General features: G+C 39.0%; 1 protein-coding gene across 1 annotated transcript in view; it reads right to left on the bottom strand.

The window, feature by feature from the left end:
* SOGA3 (SOGA family member 3) overlaps positions 1-18,980 on the bottom strand; it is a 40,438-nt gene that overhangs the window by 8,802 nt on the left and 12,656 nt on the right. The window contains exons 5-7 of the mRNA XM_021391998.1: positions 4,795-4,863; positions 2,997-4,172; positions 1,300-1,633 (exon numbers count right to left, since the gene is read on the bottom strand). Of these exons, the coding sequence (XP_021247673.1) occupies positions 1,523-1,633; positions 2,997-4,172; positions 4,795-4,863 (1,356 nt within the window). The 3' untranslated portion in view covers positions 1,300-1,522. The remainder of the gene's footprint in view (positions 1-1,299; positions 1,634-2,996; positions 4,173-4,794; positions 4,864-18,980) is intronic.

Here is an 18,980-nt window from a genome sequence, read left to right as displayed (position 1 = left end):
CACACTCCCGATAGAGGATGCAAATGTGTTCAGCTGAATTTAGCTACTCATCTCTGAAGTGGACTTTGCCCACTACCCCTGTAAGTGGGGAGAATCCGCAGCCTTTCTTGACAAGTAGAATTATCACATTTCTTTGTGAGACCAAGCCACTTCTGTTCAGCACAACACAGAGGACTTGTTTAGCTAAGTGTTATCTTCTGGCTATTGACAGATTCTGTACTGATTTTATTAGTTTTCTCAGAAACTGTTAAAATAGAGAAAAATGGAGGGCTGTGCACTTCTCTGCAATATTTGGCATGAAACAGATAAGCAGCTCCAATCTGTCCCTTAAGGCTGAATGCAGGACATGAAAAACATGTTTCATTTCTCACTAGGATTTTTCTGTATCAAGGTTTGCAGGGTTCCTCACCATTCTCCTTGCTCATCACAGACTTAAAAACTGTGGGAACCTGCTAAAATGATTTTGGATGCTTCAGGATCCCTTCATTTCAGATTGTAAACTTTTTCATTCTCATAAAATAAATTCTGTTGTCCAACCAGTGCCTACCTGGTAATGGGTTTCTTACAAAACATTGTCTCTCTGCTATTTCTTACAGTGGGCTACAGCTCTCGGCAGGATTCTGATCAGCTGGAGAGGCATGGAGATTAACTCTTCTCATGTGGGAGCAGGTTAAGTGATAGCATAGAAAGGGAATCCTTATTATCAGCTAGAAAAGCAGCTGCTTTATTTATTACCACTTATTTATTATTTTATTTATTGTTTTGGCATCAGACAAGGCAAACAGCATCACCATCTACAGTTCAAGTCAGACTGCAGTGTGGCCACTTTTCTATAGCACAGTGAGAATGCAGCCAACCTACATCTCTCAGCAGACTCCTTGCTTGCTCTGCTAGCATCCTCCTTGCGTATCTAATTCTCAGAGGCCCCAGCCCCTTGTCACATTTCCACACACAAGTATTCTATATCAACCATTCTTATTTTGTCCCCAAAGTAACTGTCTAATCTACATAACACAGTGCAGAAAAATACCATCAAAACCACACAAAATGTATACAAACTGTGAAATTCAATTGCAGAATGCATATGGTTTTACTTTTCATTGGTGGCTAGAATGCAAATTGTTTTTCTGGGAGTGGGAAGAGAAAAGGAACAGACTCCTCATACCAACTCTGCATAGTTCTGTTTTTCTTCTGATTTGGTGCAAATTAATGATTATTAAATTGGTTCCAGACACTCAGGAATATTTCATTCAAAAATGATAAAAAGCAGAGAAAGTGAAAAATATTCTGCTTGCTTACCTGGAACACTATGGTGAGCAGGTTTCCTATTCAACTGGATTTTTTTTGTATTTTTGTATTTTTTCCAGTTTGGGGGGGTTTGTTTTGGCAAACAAGTAGTCTTCAGTGTTTTTACAGCAGTGGCAATTACAGAAATTATGTCTCTTGCACGTCTTATCTTGGAGGGTGGACAAAATAAACAAACTGAAAATAATACTACAATGAACAGTAAATGATGAATGGGTTACAGTACAAAAAACAGTGTAAAAAGGAAGACAAGTTTAAATATTGTTGTGTATGAAAGGGATGAAAATAATACAAGGATGAGAATAAGTAAAATGATAGGCTGGAACATCTGGGAAAGTAAATACAAAGACAAAGAGAACAGTCAATTAATGGAATACCAAGTCCAAAGTTTTAACAAAATAAATAGTGATTCAGAGTATGCTTGTAGAGAGACCAAGTGCCCATCTCCCATTGACTTCAGTAGGAGTTCTGCATGGTTAAGCCCTGAAATGCCAATTTCACTATTGATGTTATTTGTTTAGAGAATATACCAATTGGATTGCTTTGAATTTGTATCAACCCATGCAGTGCTCTGCCTCTGAGTTAATGGGAACTCTACAAGCTCAGAGCTATTGCTAGATCAGAAAGTGAGCATGCCAAATGTCTTTTCTGTTTGATTTCATGCAGTACATGTATAGTAATTGATTAACTTTAAACTCACTGCGTCTGTGACTTTCTGATACAAGGAAACAAAAGACTAATTAGTCAGCATAGGGATAAGAAATAATAGCTTTCAGCTTCACCTGGCAACTAATTTAACTGCAAACTAGCAGGACAGCACACATAAATTAACACAGCAAGAGACTTACTAAAACATCAGGATAATACCGTGACCAATAACAGCATTTGCCAACTATAGGACTGCATAATAAGATAATGGTAGGTAATTTTCATTTTTCATGGCAGAAGATCTTGAGTCAGCAAGGAATTTGCTCCCCAAAACCTCTTTGGGACAACTCTGCACGTCACATGCAGGATGGTTGTTGGCTCTTTCCTTAGGGGATAAGAGAAGAATAAAAAAGAACTGCAGAAAAGATGCTAGTCACTGTTGCATGTAAGCAGTGACCCATAACCTTTCAATGAAAGATACAGCCAGTTACAACAATTCCAATATCCAGTATTCACACACCACCATGCAGTTCATGTAGATTTTTCACGGTTTATTTTTCTCTGTGGTTTGTCATATCTTTATAATTTTGGAAATCAAATGTTTTCTCCTGTTTAAAATTAATAAGATTTTGTTTATATTCATTTAACAAGAATCCAACCACCAAGAAAACAACCGTGTTCATTTATGTGCAAAAACTGCTATCTGCACTGCCTTTACTGGTAATCAGTGCAGCTTGATTGCCATTAACTCTGGCAAGTACAGTTGCAAAGCCAGAAGGAGGAGTAAATTCTTCCACTTCCTACAATATTCGTACCTAAACTATAATTCTTTCACTTTCACAGAGACCATTTATTCACCATTCACAAATAGGCCCCATGGTAGAACAAATTTGCATATGGCCAAATAAGGACTTCAAATAATTTAATAGAAATTTTTGTCCACGTTCTAGTTTAGGAATTTTAAGGTGCCATACATCAAATTTTAGTCTTAATTCATTTGGCCAAGGTTTTTTACCTGTAGGCCATAATAAGTAAAAGTCTACCTGACTCACTGACAAAGGTTCGTCTGCACTCCGATCATCTGAAGACTTTGGAACTTCGAGTCTGTCAATGAAAGTCTGGAGCTCTTTCCTGAATGCCTTCATCTGCGCGTTGATCCTGTAAAGAAGCTCATGCTCGCGTATTCTGCTGCCATCGTCTTCCTCATCCATCAGTCCAAACAGGTCCCCATTAGCAACATAAATTCTTGCCTCTGTTATGATGGTGCTCGTGTCAGAAATCAAGCGATCTATTGTCTTGCCCAGTCGCTCAGCTTCACAGCGAATGTCCTTCATCTGCTGCCTGTCAGTGAAGTTTTTCTGCCACCCAGATGGTGTTGGATAAAAAGATCTCGTGGGTGTCAGGCACCGGATATTTCTCACCTCTTCTGAGTCACTTTCCCCACCAATGGGACCTTCCCTCTTGCGGTGAGGGGGACGGGAATCATCATCGCTCTCCTTTTTTCCTGCATCGCTTTCTGCATCACTGTCTCTGGGGCTGCCACGGATCCCAAGATGAGAGGCTAAATCATAGCGTTGCATGTTGGACATGAGCACTCTATTCTCATACTGGAGCTGCATGACTTTGCCACTCAGCTCATTGATCTGCATTCGTGCAGCTTTTAGCTCCTCCTGCAGTGCTTCAGTCTTGGCGTTATCATGGTGCCTAGAGCTCTCATGGGCTCCGGACTTGTATTTGTATTTGTTCAGCTCAGCTGTTATGCGTTTGTTTTGTTCTTCCAAGTCAGCTACATTTCTCCTCAGCAATTCTGTCTCATCTTCTACTAGCTGCAAATGCTGTCTTAATTCTGACAGGGATTCACTCTGTTCTCCCAGGAGTGGATTAGCGGCCCCTGAGAAATCGTCTCCTCTTAAGTCATCAAGCTCTGCTTTCAATCCTCTATTTTCTACTTCTAGCTCCACTATTTTCCTCCCAAGAATGTTAGCTTCCTCCTCCACAAGTCTCAACCGAAGCTTGAGTTCAGCTTCTCTTGTGGTAGGTGGACCACCTGCTTCACCTTTTGGCAAAGGGCTGTCCAAATCTCCATAAAATGATCTGTATTTTTGCAGCTCATGTTCAAATCTGTCCTTCTCCTTATCAATCTTAGCCATTTTCTTCCTCATCAAAGCTGCTTCTTCTTTGACAAACTGCAGCTGGCATTTCAGGTCTTCATTGTCCTCCTTAGAAAAAAAAAAAAAAAAAAAAAAGGAAAGAGAAGCATTTGAAGAAAGTTGATGTAAAACAGGAGACATCCAGTGGATCATCTTAAATTACAAGATCAACAATTGAAGGTATATGGCTTTAGATACAAAGAGACTTTCCTGTGATCATTTTTTCACTGATCAGTAAAGTAAATAAGGGGAAGTAAATATTTAAATTTAAAAAGAGAAAGTCTATTTTACTTGCCATTAAACCCTGTGCAGCCCCCAGAAAAGACCCTTTGTGGGTACCTTGTAAAAACAACTTGCAGCACTGCAGTAGATATTACAGTGTTAAAAAATCCTGAAGTCTGTACACAAACGGCCTATAATCTTAATTCACTGGTGCTCCATTTACTTGCTTTGCCTAAAATATTTGGAGTACATGAAAGCTGGTGGGTTTTGTTGCAGCACAAGCAGTTCATTTAGGTAGTCCTCAACATCATGCCACCTGACTACAGATTGGGGTAAGAGTTCTCCATTTCTCAGCATGTAGAAAATCAAAGATCAGAGCAAACAAGCAAGTGCGAATCTGAAAATCACATTTCCAGAGTGTCCCTGAAACCTCCACATAAGGATCCAGATTACTGTTGTTTCAACATACCTCTGTTGGTGTTTGCTGTGACTTTTTTTCTGATTTTTGTAGGTCTTTGCTACCTCTTCTTTTCAACGACTGCTGAAACAAGAACAAAGTGAGAGGCACTGCACATTTCACTGAAGAGCTATGTAATTTAGTCATTCTGTTTAAACATAGTGAGACAAATACAAATATAAAGGCAGTAGCTTCTTGCAACTCCTGTGATGTCAAATACAGAGGGGAGACACAGCTGTCTAAAAATGACACAGCAGAAGTTCTGCATTAGTAAAGTATTGGTTTAATCAATCTGTTACTTTTTTTATTCAATACATTTTAAGACAAACACATAACAAATGCTTAGCACCTATATCATCACATATCATCAAGCAGCTACCTCCAGTGGTAACCCAAAAAAGTGGAAAACTGAGGCAAGCAGTAAAACCAGTGTCATAGGTAAGCCACACAAAGCAGTGTCAGTGACTTCCCCCAGCTAACCTGAGCGTATCTACAAGGACATCTTTCTCTGCATCCCACCCACAGGCTTCAAGCTTGCAGTATACTGCTGCTACAGCTCTCCTAGGCATATACTGCAGACAAAGCATGCAGAAAGACACATACATCTGGTCACTAGATTTGTTCTGTTATCCAAACATAATCAATGCCTATTTTAAGTTGCTTGGACTACAAATTCCTAATGAAAGGCAAAGCAAATTTACTTAAGACCAGCACAAGACAAACACATCTACCCACACCGTACAAGTGAGCTTTTTTGTTTGTGTGTTTTCTGCTAGGTAGCCAAGGTGAAAAGAAATTCCTGCTTTTTGAGCAGGATGCACTGTGTTCAAAATCTACTAGAAAAAAATCTTGTAACTGCTAACAATGAAAAATTCATTAGTGGGCAAGTGGTAGCCATGGAAAACAACTGGAGCAATTTCATTGTCAACATGCAATACAGATCACCAAGAAAACAGCAGGAGAGAGGAAAGTGAGTGAGAAAATATGTTAATACATAACATCTCACCTTCAACTGTTCCCAGTTTTTATGCTCCCCAGGTGAAATGTAGCCCTTGCAGCAGGCAGTGATACAACCACCTCCCTCTGTGACTATTCTCTGGTACAAGCAGCCTTTGTGCCACTGAGTACTGAGAAACATGCATTTCCCTGTGCCAGCCAGGGAAAACCCAGATATATCCAAAAGACATGCAGTTCCATCTAGTGGGAATTAAAATCTGTTCATAATTCTCAAGGAACAAAGCACAATGTGTGAGTATACTGTACACTGCTGTTAGTACCAATTATTCTCCTTCTGCAGATCAGCTTCATTACGAATACTATGCTCTGAGGACTGCTCCCTCCAAAGGAAAACTTGGAATATCACATAAGTGATTCACATATAGACCTAAGAAACTATAAAAGATGAGGCTTTTTGATCGAATTCACTATAGAGTTATAGCAGAATTAAAATAACCTCAGATTCAGAATTGGAACTAGAATTCACAGATGGAACCACCAAGAACCAGAATTGAAATTTTACATCTCTTGAAAATACACAGAATGCTCTCAATAGATAAAACAATAAAACCAATTAAAGATCATTAGTATGTCAGCTTGATACTTATGAATCAGAGGATTCCAGAAGAATCCAGAAAAGACACAAAAAATAGTTAAATTCATTCATTTTTTCCCATTTAAAACAAAGCCAACAATATAGGGATTCACTCTACAAATAAAATTATTCTTCTCCAGGGTCACCCATTAGTTACCCTACTGTAGAATCAGTATGCGCATCTGGAATTTTTTTTTATTGCTTTTCTTTTTGAATTGGTAGATTTATAAACTTTCAGAAGTGCAGATTCCTGCTATATGTCACCATTAATCATTCCACTATAAAAAGCTCATTTTCAAATCAGCTATCACTGCAAACTTTTGCTTGCACCAGGTTCTTGCCAATGCCATCCACAAATAAAGTAATTAGAGGATAATTAAACTATATTTCTGTTTGACTACCTAAATTCCTTCCTGCCAAGCCCAGCATGTCTTCAAACAAAATGAGGTTCTGAAATGCTGAGATAGAACTTCTTGTGTACCCTACAACAATTCAGAAGATATGAGATTTATGAAAAAGTTTCCTACGACAGAAAAAAATTTAAAAAGAGAAAGTTCAGAGGGAAAAATTATTTTCCTGAGTTTCACATAAAACTAAAAACTTGTTTTTCTCCTTTCAATATTTTTAAAGTTCTTTTTTGTTGTTGTTGTCAGCATAATAATACATTTTTAACTACAGTAATAGTTGTGACTATTTAATGACAAGGCACTACTTTCTATTCTGCTATACTCAAATTAAAACATCCCATACACAGAGCTTATATTGTCCATCAATGAAATGATGGTGCACAGTAACACAATTTTAAAGCAGAAAGCAATGAAGAATATACACAAGTCAATGAGCAGAATGACTTCTGTAAGTAGATTTGACCAACTGGTATTGACATAATCTCTTTTCTTGTGAAAAACACCAGGAGATGATTTCTGATCACTCGAGGGTAAGATATCACTCACACACCTGAGATAACAGATGACACCTTCAAAACCACACTGCCCCATAAACATCATTTTAGGACACTGAGGAAGTAGTCATGCTGAATAAAAAATGCTGCATCTCAATCAGCATATTCTGATATAAATAATCAATTTTTTAGAGATTTTTCTGGGGTACACATCACAATTTACAGTGGCTACTTTTTCTATCATTTCTCTCCAATCCTGTACTACTGCTGTCTTCCAATTTAACTGTCAATATGTGAAACAAATTATTTCCAGTAATGAAAAAAAATACATCAGGGCAAAACAGAAAGAGAAAAAAGTATTGAAATAAACATACTGCAAAAACAAAAATAGCAGTTCAGACTCTTGCTAGTGAATGTTCCCATTCTCCCACTGGATACTATTGGAACTGCACGCCACTTATTATGATATACTAAATAATGTTACATAAGGCCAGTTTAGCCACCTTCATGTACAAATGCTGTCTGTTCAAAAAGCTTCATGTCTGCTTGTCTTCTAATATAATTCTCCACTTGTTTGTATAATTCTCCTTTTTCCGTGTCACAGTGTACTGCAAGGAATATTGTTATGCCACTGAGGGCTGCCTCTGTTGTTTCTCAAATATAGCAAAAAAGTCTGCTCAACAAATTCTAGAATTTCTTTGAAAGTTTGTAACAAAGGGTAATTTAAATTATATTCAGTTCAGTCTATTTAATGATTATGAATTGAAAAAAAAAGAAGACTGCGTTTGCACTACCTAATCAGTAATGCTTTCCAGAGAGCTTTATGGTTTTAACAATCTTAAACCAAGTCACCCATCTTCAGGAGAAAGAAGAATAAGCAAAAAATGTACATCATACTGTTTCTACAGTGGAGATTTTTCTAAACTGCTAAAGTAGTAATGAAATATTTCAGCAGGGCTAGGATAATAAGACCAGCAGCTATGGTGTATATTATTGTGTTTGTGTTATATAAGCTCTGCTTACTTCTGGATGCCCAGGAGGTACAAGTGGGTTTGACCTCTTCTAGCATTCACTGTTGTGAGCACACATAAGGTTGCATTAATGTTCTGGCGATGCTGAGAAATTTCCACAGTGTAGATAAGGCCATAGACAATGTTTGCATTATATGCACACCTGATCACATGAAATGGGCAATCCTGTTGTGATTTGCAGGAGCACCAATTCTCCAGTGACCTTCACTGGCCTTTATCCAATGTCTTGCTGGAGATGCTAAGCACTTCTCAAGACCAGATGGCAAAATCCTTTTCTTGCCAGCCTTAAACTGCAATCCAAATGTGCAGTTCCAACCACCTAGGATGCTGAGTGCTTCAGAGTACAAAAAGTCCTGAAATCTACTTTATAAAATCACAGCTGAATGAAATAACAGCATCATGCTGCGCTGAATAGCAAAGCTTTAAAATGAACTCATTTCTCACTACTTGACTGTGCTACAGGAAATCTCTCTGCAATTAATAAAGAAAATGAATAAAAACATACCACAATTTTTCAAGACTCCTAGATTGATTATTTCAAGTCTGATCTGAGGGTAGGTGATCTAAAAATCAATGTAAGCAGTGTCAACGGTTTACGGGCGTTAGGCCCGATTCCGTGACAAAGGGGACGGGGGACCCAAGGGCCCACGTCCCGGGAAAAGGGGAAAGGGGAAAAGGGTAGGGAGATGGCCCTGAGAGCAAAGAACAGCGGCAACAATCTGAGGAGAAACAAACTAATTTACTAAATAAAATATCGGAATGCAAAACAACACACTATAATACAATATAATTACAATTTAAGCTGATAAATCCAATACAGAGAGAGAGAATGTCCCAAAGTCAAGGTAGGCCTTACTCTACTACCAACGATAAGACGGCTGGAGAGCAAGGTGCTGCCAAGATGAGAGACGGCGGAAAAAGGGACGAGGTCTCGTGATCTGCAAGTTTTTATACTGCGAGCTTCTATCTTTTCCCTCCGGCTGGAAAATGGTAACAAAGGAGCAAAGTACCGTGGGGACTGTAGTAGTCCTTCTCTTCTGAGAACTAGGTATGTCCACTACATGATGTTATGATGTGGAATACCAATAACCGAAAATCACAAAACCATGACAAAGCAGACGCAGGAGGAATTCTCAACATACAAAAGGATTTATGCAAGCACAAGGTTCCCCTGCGAGCTCTCATCCCTGCTCACAGAACAGGCCAAGGCACACGGTGTGCAGCTTCTGAATCTCTACAGCTGCAAGTCACCCTTCTCATTTCCCCATAGCTGTACTGCACACTCTTGTAGTTAGCTGCCTCTTAACCACTGTGACAGATCTACAGAGCTTTCAAATATCAGAGCAAACCCAACGCCATCTTTACAGTCCTTAAAAGTCACTGAATATTGAACAACTTTGGGACTGCATAAACTTGCCTCTGTCTGGCGCAGAGTGACCGTGATCAGGGAAATGGAAATTTGCCCCCAGACTTTCTCTGTCCTTGCCTTTCAGGCAAGCAGTGTCAGTTAGCTTGTGGAACTGGATCAAAGCAGACAAGACAGATTTTTCAGTTTACTGCCACCGACTAATTCAATGTATTAGCACATATAGGTAAAACAAAATAGACACTCTCCATGTTGGTAAACTGAAAATACACTTTCTCCTCAAAACAATCTTTGTTTTTAAAATGCCCTCTTTACTCTGCAACTCTACAGGTCTTTTTCAGATACAGACTCCTTAAACTATCAGCCACTTTGGTGGTTGTTTGCCAACAACAAACTCCACATACTGGCTTTGTCTTTGGCATAAGTACATAGAACCACACAAACACTTTTTTCTTTCTACTCTCCTTTAAGGGCAGTTGTCACAAGTATTCCAGTATTTGACTTGCTTCCAAAAGTGGCAAGAAAATGCAAGGGATAAGGGAAATGCAAAGAAGCATGGCATCCAAGTCCAAGAACCAAACGCAATGCTGTAAGTCTAAGCATATCCCTACCAGCTCTAGAAATGCTCTCTTCATATTAAAACTAGTATAACTGAAAACATTGCTGAAGAACAATATGAAATAAAAGCAATCAAAGAGAGAATAATAGTTCTTACCTAGTCTTTGAACATCTTCATATTTTAGAAAGAGTAGCCACCCTGCCATATTTGTATTATTTTACTTGCACTTATGAATTACTAGTTATCATTTTCAGATCCTTTGCCATTATTCATTTGTCAGATTAAACAGAAAAAAAAAAAAGAGGAAAAAAAGCATACATTTGCACCTTACCTAGAGAAAGCCTTTATATTTTGAAGGAAAAACACATTGATAAAGCAAATAATGAGAACTATGTGAGTACAATCAGGTAAAAAGCTGAAAGCTGCCTTTTAAAGCTCTTCATATGATCAGGTTAAATAGCCAGCAAAATCTGACACTTTGTTTTCTGTGACTGCACACTCCCTCATCTACCAGGATACCTGAAACTAGTGGAAGCAAGTTCTCGGAAAAGGAAGCTGTCTTCTGCCATTTGAACCAAATGGGCCTCATTATGGATGCAGAAATCACAGGCAGCCTATGCTCATCTCTCTAATACTGAAATGCAAGAGTAAATCTCAGAACACCATGAATACTTTGATGAATACTTTGGAGTGAAAACACTAGAATAACGTATCTTGTTGTACAGTGATGCTAGTTAAACCTATTCTCCGGGGCTTGTCTAAACTGCCAGTTATTTGTCAGCTCAGTTATTTGTGTTTTCAGGATGAAAAGAGTCAGTCTTCTTGTTAGGGTTTGCACAGTGCCTAATACAACGCACACCGGTCGTTATCTTGGACTGTCAGTATGACAGAGTGTATGTCAACCCAATTCAAAGCTCCACCATACAACAGCAATAATGACAAATCTCACTCATGGACACGGAAGTTATCAATTAAATATATTACAGATTTTTCCAAAATTAAATAGAGTTTTCTTTCTCACACCTATTTTCACATATAGAGTTTTTCAGTCTTATTAGAAGAATGTCTTCAAGGAGATGACAAATAAATTGTCACAAGAATACAGAAATGCCAACAATCTGATAAGGTTCATGGCCTTAGTTACAAAAATTCATGTATACTAACTAGCCTTTGGTTTATATATCTCAACAAAAAGGCTACCGTGAATATGAAAAGTAACGAGATGGAAAAAAGGAATGATTCTACACACAGTGTGCACCTTCACACAGCTCACCGGAGAAGTATACAGAAGTCAGTTCTGCAAAGTTAGGAGCCAGCCACATTTGTACAGCTGCACTCAAGCTTACTTCAAACTGAAGAGCTGTGTTATATGCACAGACAAGTCTTATTGGATTCACAGGGTAGGGTTACATCAAGAATACGCACATTAAGTTTGTAAACACACAACAGGAAAAGGAGCTTGGTAGCTCACCCTTCAAGACTGTGCACCTCAGACAGCACTTCTGGTACAGGAACATCTCACATAAAAATCAAATTTTAGAGTCATTTGAGAGGATGCAAAAACTTGATATATTTATTTAGGAAAAATGCAAGGGGCTGGAAGCTAAAATGGAAGGAAGACATTTTAGCAGTTTGGACATCCCCATGCCCACCTTTCTCACTCTGTCTGGTATCTGTTGATCATAAGGGTGTGCACAGTGCTTTTCCCACTATTTCTACCATGCAAAGATGGAGATGAGGCAAAGCAGAATATAGCAGCACTGGCTGGAGCAGGGGGTCCGGTGACTCCACTGACTACAATAGGCTCAGAAGACCTGTGACTGGCCCCCATGCCACTTCCTCCTAAGTGGAGATGCTTATTCCTCGCAAGGGGAGGGGCTTTGGATCTTAGGCTGACCTGAAATCATTAAGTAGAAGTTGCCTTAAGACTCTTATTTAATAGTTCCCTTTGCTATGACTGAAAATCTCATTCTGAAATGAAATTTGACAATCTTCACCTCATTATAAATATTTGATCACTGGGATGCATTTTTAACTAGCCTCCATGAGCAAACATCCAACCCTTCTGCATTTATCATAAATGTCACTGAACCAGTGGATCACCTGCAAATTAACAACACAGCAGTCCTAATGGGGTCTCAGAGGAATCAATTCTTGTCCTACACTAATTAACATTTTTCACTGCTGCCTGGAAAAAATATAAATCGTGGATAAAGCCTGAAGATAGAGTAAAGGTTGGAGAAATGCTAAATAGTGAAAAGAACAATCACTCATGTAAAACTAGATGCAGTGAAATAACATCTGTTTTAAAGGACCATCAGTTGAAATTATGTACAAATTTAATTTTGTGACTGTATTAGGCTTACATGGCAAGGTTTTGGTAGCAGGGGGCTGCAGGGGTAGCTTCTGTGAGCAGAGCCAACCACTACCCTGTGTCAGATCAGAGCCAGCTCCAGCTGCCCCAAAAGTGACCCACTGCTGCCAGAGATGTGTCATGAGCAACGCTGGTTGTGCATGTGGGAGAGCAGATTGAAGAAACAGAAAAAACTGCTGCTCAACAGCAGCTGGGAGAGGGGAGTCAGACACATGAGAGAAACAGCCCCGCAGGCACCAAGGTCAGAAGGAGGGCAGAAGGTGTTGCAGGCTGGAGCAGCAGTTGCTTGCAGCCCAGCAGAGGCCCATGGTGAGGTAGGCTATCCCCCTGCAGCCCATGGGCACCATGTGGAGCAAATCTCCCTGTGCAGTCATGGAGGAGCTTACAATGCAGCAGTGGATGAGGCCTAGAGGAGGCGCAGGCCATGGAAAGCCACCACAGGAGCAGACCTGGGCTGGAGTTGCAGCCCCGGAGAGGAGTCCACAACGGAGCAGGAGAAGAGGGAGACCGTGAAGGAGTGACAGAGACAAAATACTGTGGGTTAACCCCAGCTCCTATTTCCCATTCTCCTGTGTCTCTGGGGAGGAGGAGGTAGAAAAGGGTGGAAGAGGGGAAAGTAAACCCAAACACAGTTTGCTTTTATTTCATACTGCTCTAGTCCGTTGTCAATGGGCAGTAAATTACATTAATCTCCCTTATGCTGAGCTTGTTTTGCCAGTGATGGTAATTGGTGAGTGATCTCTCTGTCTTTATCTCAGCCCATGAGCTTTTTTTCATCAGATTATCTCCTCCTGTACTTCTCAGAGAGAGAGCAGTGTGGTGGTACTGAAACCACCACAGTGACCAAACAGCTTAATTTAGTCCTACAATGTAGATATAAGGGTCCCTGTGCAGTCTCTACAAATGGCTGTGATTCTCCACAGAGTCAAACCACCTTCACAGTAGTGAAATGAACGACTTCCAAGTAGTGCCCATCTTTCCGCTTTGAGGAAGGACAACTTCCTGACTTAGATTAACAACTTAATTTTTAAATGGCTAAATGATGACAACACTAAGCATGCAGATTAAAAAAAAAAATACAACCATAACAAACAAAGCATTGATGCTGGACTCTTTGGTTTAGCACAGTAATAAGAACAAAACTTTACCAAGGTCTGGGAACTCAGCAACACCATAAGGAAAATGAACCTTTGAAGTGTATCTATGTCTGTGTATCATCAAGGCAATGTTCCAGTTCAAAACTCTTTCTGGGGCACTGTTACTGGTGTTTCTAATGAGTCACTTAATCAAAGATCTAAATTGCAAGCGTCTGTAAAAATTAAAATAATTCAGCCAAGCCTGAATTATAAAACACTCTTCGTAATTAGGCCACTTTGATGTCATCATCAGTCATGCTTTACAGAGGCGCAGAAACCTCTCATTACACACAGCACTGATGGAACAGATGCCTTGCAAATAGATTCTAAGTGCAAGTACTCAACTGTGACCTAAGCAAAGAGCTTGGTTATTATCCTAACCTGAATTGCTGAGAAAATCAAATTCAATTAACAAAATCATACATCTACAATCACATAGAGCAAAACAGAATCGGTATCCACAGGCCTCATTCAACATATCTCAGTATGTGCTATTGTTAATACTAGCAATGGAAAAAGAAATTCACATAATATGTCAGTACATCTCAGCAGAAACAAACACTTCAGAAAAGTTTACCAGCACATCTAAAGGGTAAACCTGTTGCCCTTTACTTCAGAATAGTAAATGCACTCTTCAGAATTCATAACTATGGAATGTCATAAAGATCTGGATCATAAAATGCCAGCAGGCTGCACTTCTTGATGTTACAAATACTACAGTAAGTGAATAAAGATCAGAAGCCTGACGTTCTTCTTCCTATCTAGTATCAATTCCACAGAGTTTGGCTGACTCCAGCACTCAGCACACCCTATAACTGAGTATTCTCTCTGTCAAGTGACTCATCTCTATTTAATATGCACCTACCACAGAATATGGCTATAAACATATTCAAATGTAAGAGTCTGAAAGAAGGTGGCTCAAGATGCACCATTCTGCCTTCCTAAGTGTAGTACACTTACAGGGCAACTAAGAGGTAGCACACTGGTCAGTGTAGAATCCCATTCCACAATCACAGTCTGTACGCTCATACAGGCCAGCCACAGAAGCTTTTCACTGAGCAGTAATCCTCACCACTGTGGCAGGTATATTTTCTCTGCTGTGCTTTCATTTTCATAAATCATTCCCCTTAGTACACATGAGGTAACTGTCTGATAGAAGGTTTAATGCTCTGCACACACACAGAGCTATGATGCACAGAACACTAGTTGCACAAAACACTATCAGTGCAGCATGGAAACTTGACAGTACACACCTGGGTCTGACCTCCTGTTCACTGGCAGTGTTTTGCCTAAGAAAACAGCTTCACAGACTCCAAAGTCTGTTTTTGTTAAACAGGCAATCTGCAAACAATTTCTTTTCTCCCAGAAAGTTATCTTTCCTATGCCTGTGCGTTCTGCAGAAAAATGAGAAATTAGATTCCGCTTGTTATTGACAATCACGGGCCACAGAAGCGAAAAATATCAAAGAATCAAAAAATAGTTGAGGCTGAAAGCAACTGCTGGACATCTAAGCCAATCCTCCTGGTCAGAGTAGAGTCAATTAAAGGAGGCTTCCCTCTGTCACACCTTGGAGGGTTTTGAATATCTTCGAGGAAGGAGAGACAAGAACTTTGGAAGAGAAGGACCAAGATTGTTCTGTGACCTATTGAAAAACACCTGAAAGTCAGTGCAGTCACTGTTGATGACAGTCACAGATGACACACATTCATGAGAGGAAAGTCCAGTTTAATGAACTTAATCTCCTATGAAAAAATAATGAGCAGTATATTGAATAGTAAATGCAGCAATTTCTGTGAGAGTTTTATTGCACATGGCTCTGTAGTCTGTTTTCCCATTTGAGGTCTTGCCAGTCTCTTTTGCCTGTTTTTACACTGGAAACTACACTGACATCACTCCCTGAGGGACCACGACATGCTTCACAACAACAATCTGCATTATGACATGACAAGGTTATTATTTCTCGTGCTGGCAGCTGAGTTCAGCCAAAACACAAGAGCAGTGCTTACCTCCATGGTGCTAGATTCTTCTTACTCTCCTAACTCTGGGACAAACCACACAGGGTCATGAAGCTCTACAGAAGAGCCATCAGGAACACAGATAATTGAAAGATGCACTATGTGCAGACTAACTAATAAATCTACTAGGTGACAGAATGCCCAGTTTTTTGTTTTTTTTTTTAACTGTAGACTTACTATCATTAGCAAAGAACACTAAAACTGTTTCATGTAGATTCACTAAAGAGCTCAAGATAAGACTACGAGGAAAAAAAACCCTTGAAGACAATAGTGAGAACATGCACTGAAAAAAACAGCCATGATAATTTTCCCCTCAGTCTGAAACAAGCTCAGCTTTGACCTTTTTCAGCACACTGAAAACATAGGCGTTTCTTGAAGAGACTGATGAACTTAAGCAGAAGACTGAACACAGTGGTATAAAGGGCAGAAATCATTTATTATTCTTATTCGTCAAAGCCTTAGTAGGACTTCCAGTAAGATTATAACATTTGGTTTATATTGATTCTGTACTATAGCATGTATCTAGACTTCTGGTTCAGCACTCAGAAAATGATTCTATTCCAAGTGATAGAAACCAATTTCACAAAGTCATCTGGATTTCTTTAAATCTAGAGAATCCTGGCCTATATCTAGAGAATCCTATATTCGCCTTTATGCTCCTGTTCCAGTGCAAAGAGGTTGAATTTGGCCTATTATCCAATTTCTTTCTTTAAGAAACTAAGCAAATCATACATAGTGTCTTATGGAAAAAAAAAGCCTAAAACAACAACATATCCAAGGACTTGCCAAAAATGAAAAAATAAGTAAAAATAAAATTACAGTTGGAATTTAAAAAGCATAATCTATTATTAAAAAATAAGCAAAATAACAACCAAAGAATCGATGTGGATTATTTAACTTATACGTTTATATATACTTGAATGTCCACTTAAGTAAAAAAAAAAAGTACTGAAACAAGGAAATGCAAAACTAAAAACTTGTCTTTTGTAATGGAGCACCATTACAGAGTTGTATAAAACGAAATATCTTTTCCTAAAAAATACGTAAAGCTTACAAGTAGCACCAACGTGAGATTACAAGATGGCTGAATGTAAGCCTATTGACACTAGTTTTCCCAAACTTTCCTCCATTTGTTAATGTGGTATGGTACTTTGAGGCCATTACTGAAGTCATTAGCAACACTGCCTATGTAGGTAATGAGATAAAAGGCCTTCTCTCTACTTCAGATCTCAAGGAAATCATACCCTAAGGTCTGCAGTAACAGCAATTTGTATTTTCCAGCCTGCTCATGAGTGAGTTCACACTCATAAACTTTTCTGTGGTAACCAGTCACCATCCACCAACCTGAGCCACAGTTACCACGTTGTTCATTACTCACTCAGACAACTGAGCATACCAGTTCTGCTGGCATTGTAACTGCTGGTGATTGCCCCTTTCCAGTAAATCTCAGCTGTAATGAATTCACATGACAGCCTTGGATTGGATTTGATGTTCTGTGTTTCCCTTTGCCTAGTTTTTACACCAGTAAATGAAATAGTCAGGAACTGTTCTAAGGATCTGATGCCGACCGACACTCCACAATTAAGTCTATTTTCAGCTAAAATGACAACACAGCTAAACCTTCCTACAGCTTCCTACCAAACAAGCACGACTGCATCCAAACTGTCAGTCAGGAACGAGCTCTGCCCCAGGCTTGACTACAAACCATGAACAAACTCTGAAGCAGTGGTAGCCGACCCACGTCAAAACCATCCAAGGGGTATGCTGGCAACCACACATCAGTGTATGGGCCCATTCCTCAGCCCAGTTTATTTTACAAATATAGTTGTTGTATAACGGAAGCAAATCTATAGCAAAAACAACTTTGAGAAGCATGATCCAAGCAATAAAATGGTCTCAGGTGTTGACATGAGACCACGATGTAAGGATTCCTACCCTTTCTCTAACACTTGGATTCGATGTGTTTGGAAGCTCATCTCTGTGAATGGGAACAACTCTACATTCCCATTCTGATTAGCTTTTTCTAAGAAAGACATTACCCCTTTCTTTTGTTTTATTATATTTAGCTTAATACAAAGGGATTCCAGTTTTACCTGGAGACCTCATCAATAATAACCTTGACAGGTGAATTTGCAAATCTAAGGCTGCTCATATCCCTTGCAGGAAAAAAAGGCAAACAAAGTAACATCCTGCCAAAAAGAAGGAACTGCCTCGCCTCCATCAAGCCAAATCAATAGTAGTACGTTTACAGATTCAAAGAGTTGCTCAAAATCAACTTCATTCAATGACTTCTGTTTTAAACTTAAGCCAGATACACTCTTTTTTCACTAGTTACCTCTTTTATTACTAGTTCCCTATTAGAAAGCAAATCAGTCCCTCCTTTTGCACATCCTTGCAAACTTTATGACAATTTAATAAGAATCCATGAATTAGCACATCAGCTTCAACGATCCTTCAAAAATCCCTTCCAGGAATCTTTTTTTCACAGTAAGATATCTTTGGAACTTCATTCTTTTGAAATCTTTCACTATATTTTATATGTTTTGGAGCTTATTATGATTGACCACGAGGCCGTTATTTTCAGTTTTGATAAACTCTCTTTGAAGCAAACAACTCATTAATTGCTAATGGCTAATACATAATTAAAATGTAATTTTTTGAGGTTTAAGTGTAAACTGATTTGCAAATGTACATCATTTTTTCCTTCTTATGGCATGATATTTTCAGTGAACTACTAAAACAGATTTTATAACGTAAATTGATTTATTTCTCCATTTTTTTTTTCACATTCTCAAAAAACTAAACTTAAGTAAAATCTTCTTATCCTGCTCACTGTGAAATCAGTGGAGTTGATCACAGTGTGCTCTGAGCAATGAAGTCAGAATCACAAATTCATAATTATGAATAGCATCCCTGCTGAGAACTGTTTATAAAAGAACAAAATATTGAGGCAAGATACCAAATGCAACAGAATTCCACATAGGGCAGTCTGAAGTAGATGGAGGTTCTGTCTCTGCAGGATGTAGCTCTTAGAGAATCACTCAGCTGGGCTTGGAAATAGAGAAATTCTTTTTGCCCTTTACTATACAAGCACAGATAGAGATTTGTTTTAATTTTTTCTGAAAGAAGCCTTGTCATCACACTGCTGTTCATTCCACCAAAGCAACCTGAATTTTCATGAAGCAACAGATTCCAGATCACTAAAACATTCTGCTTAAAGGTAAT

This window comes from Numida meleagris, chromosome 3, assembly GCF_002078875.1.
Source record: "Numida meleagris isolate 19003 breed g44 Domestic line chromosome 3, NumMel1.0, whole genome shotgun sequence".
In the NCBI taxonomy this organism is placed as follows: Eukaryota; Metazoa; Chordata; class Aves; order Galliformes; family Numididae; genus Numida; species Numida meleagris.
The sequence above is the reverse complement of the archived record's forward strand: the minus strand, read 5'-3'. Positions and strand labels throughout refer to the sequence as shown.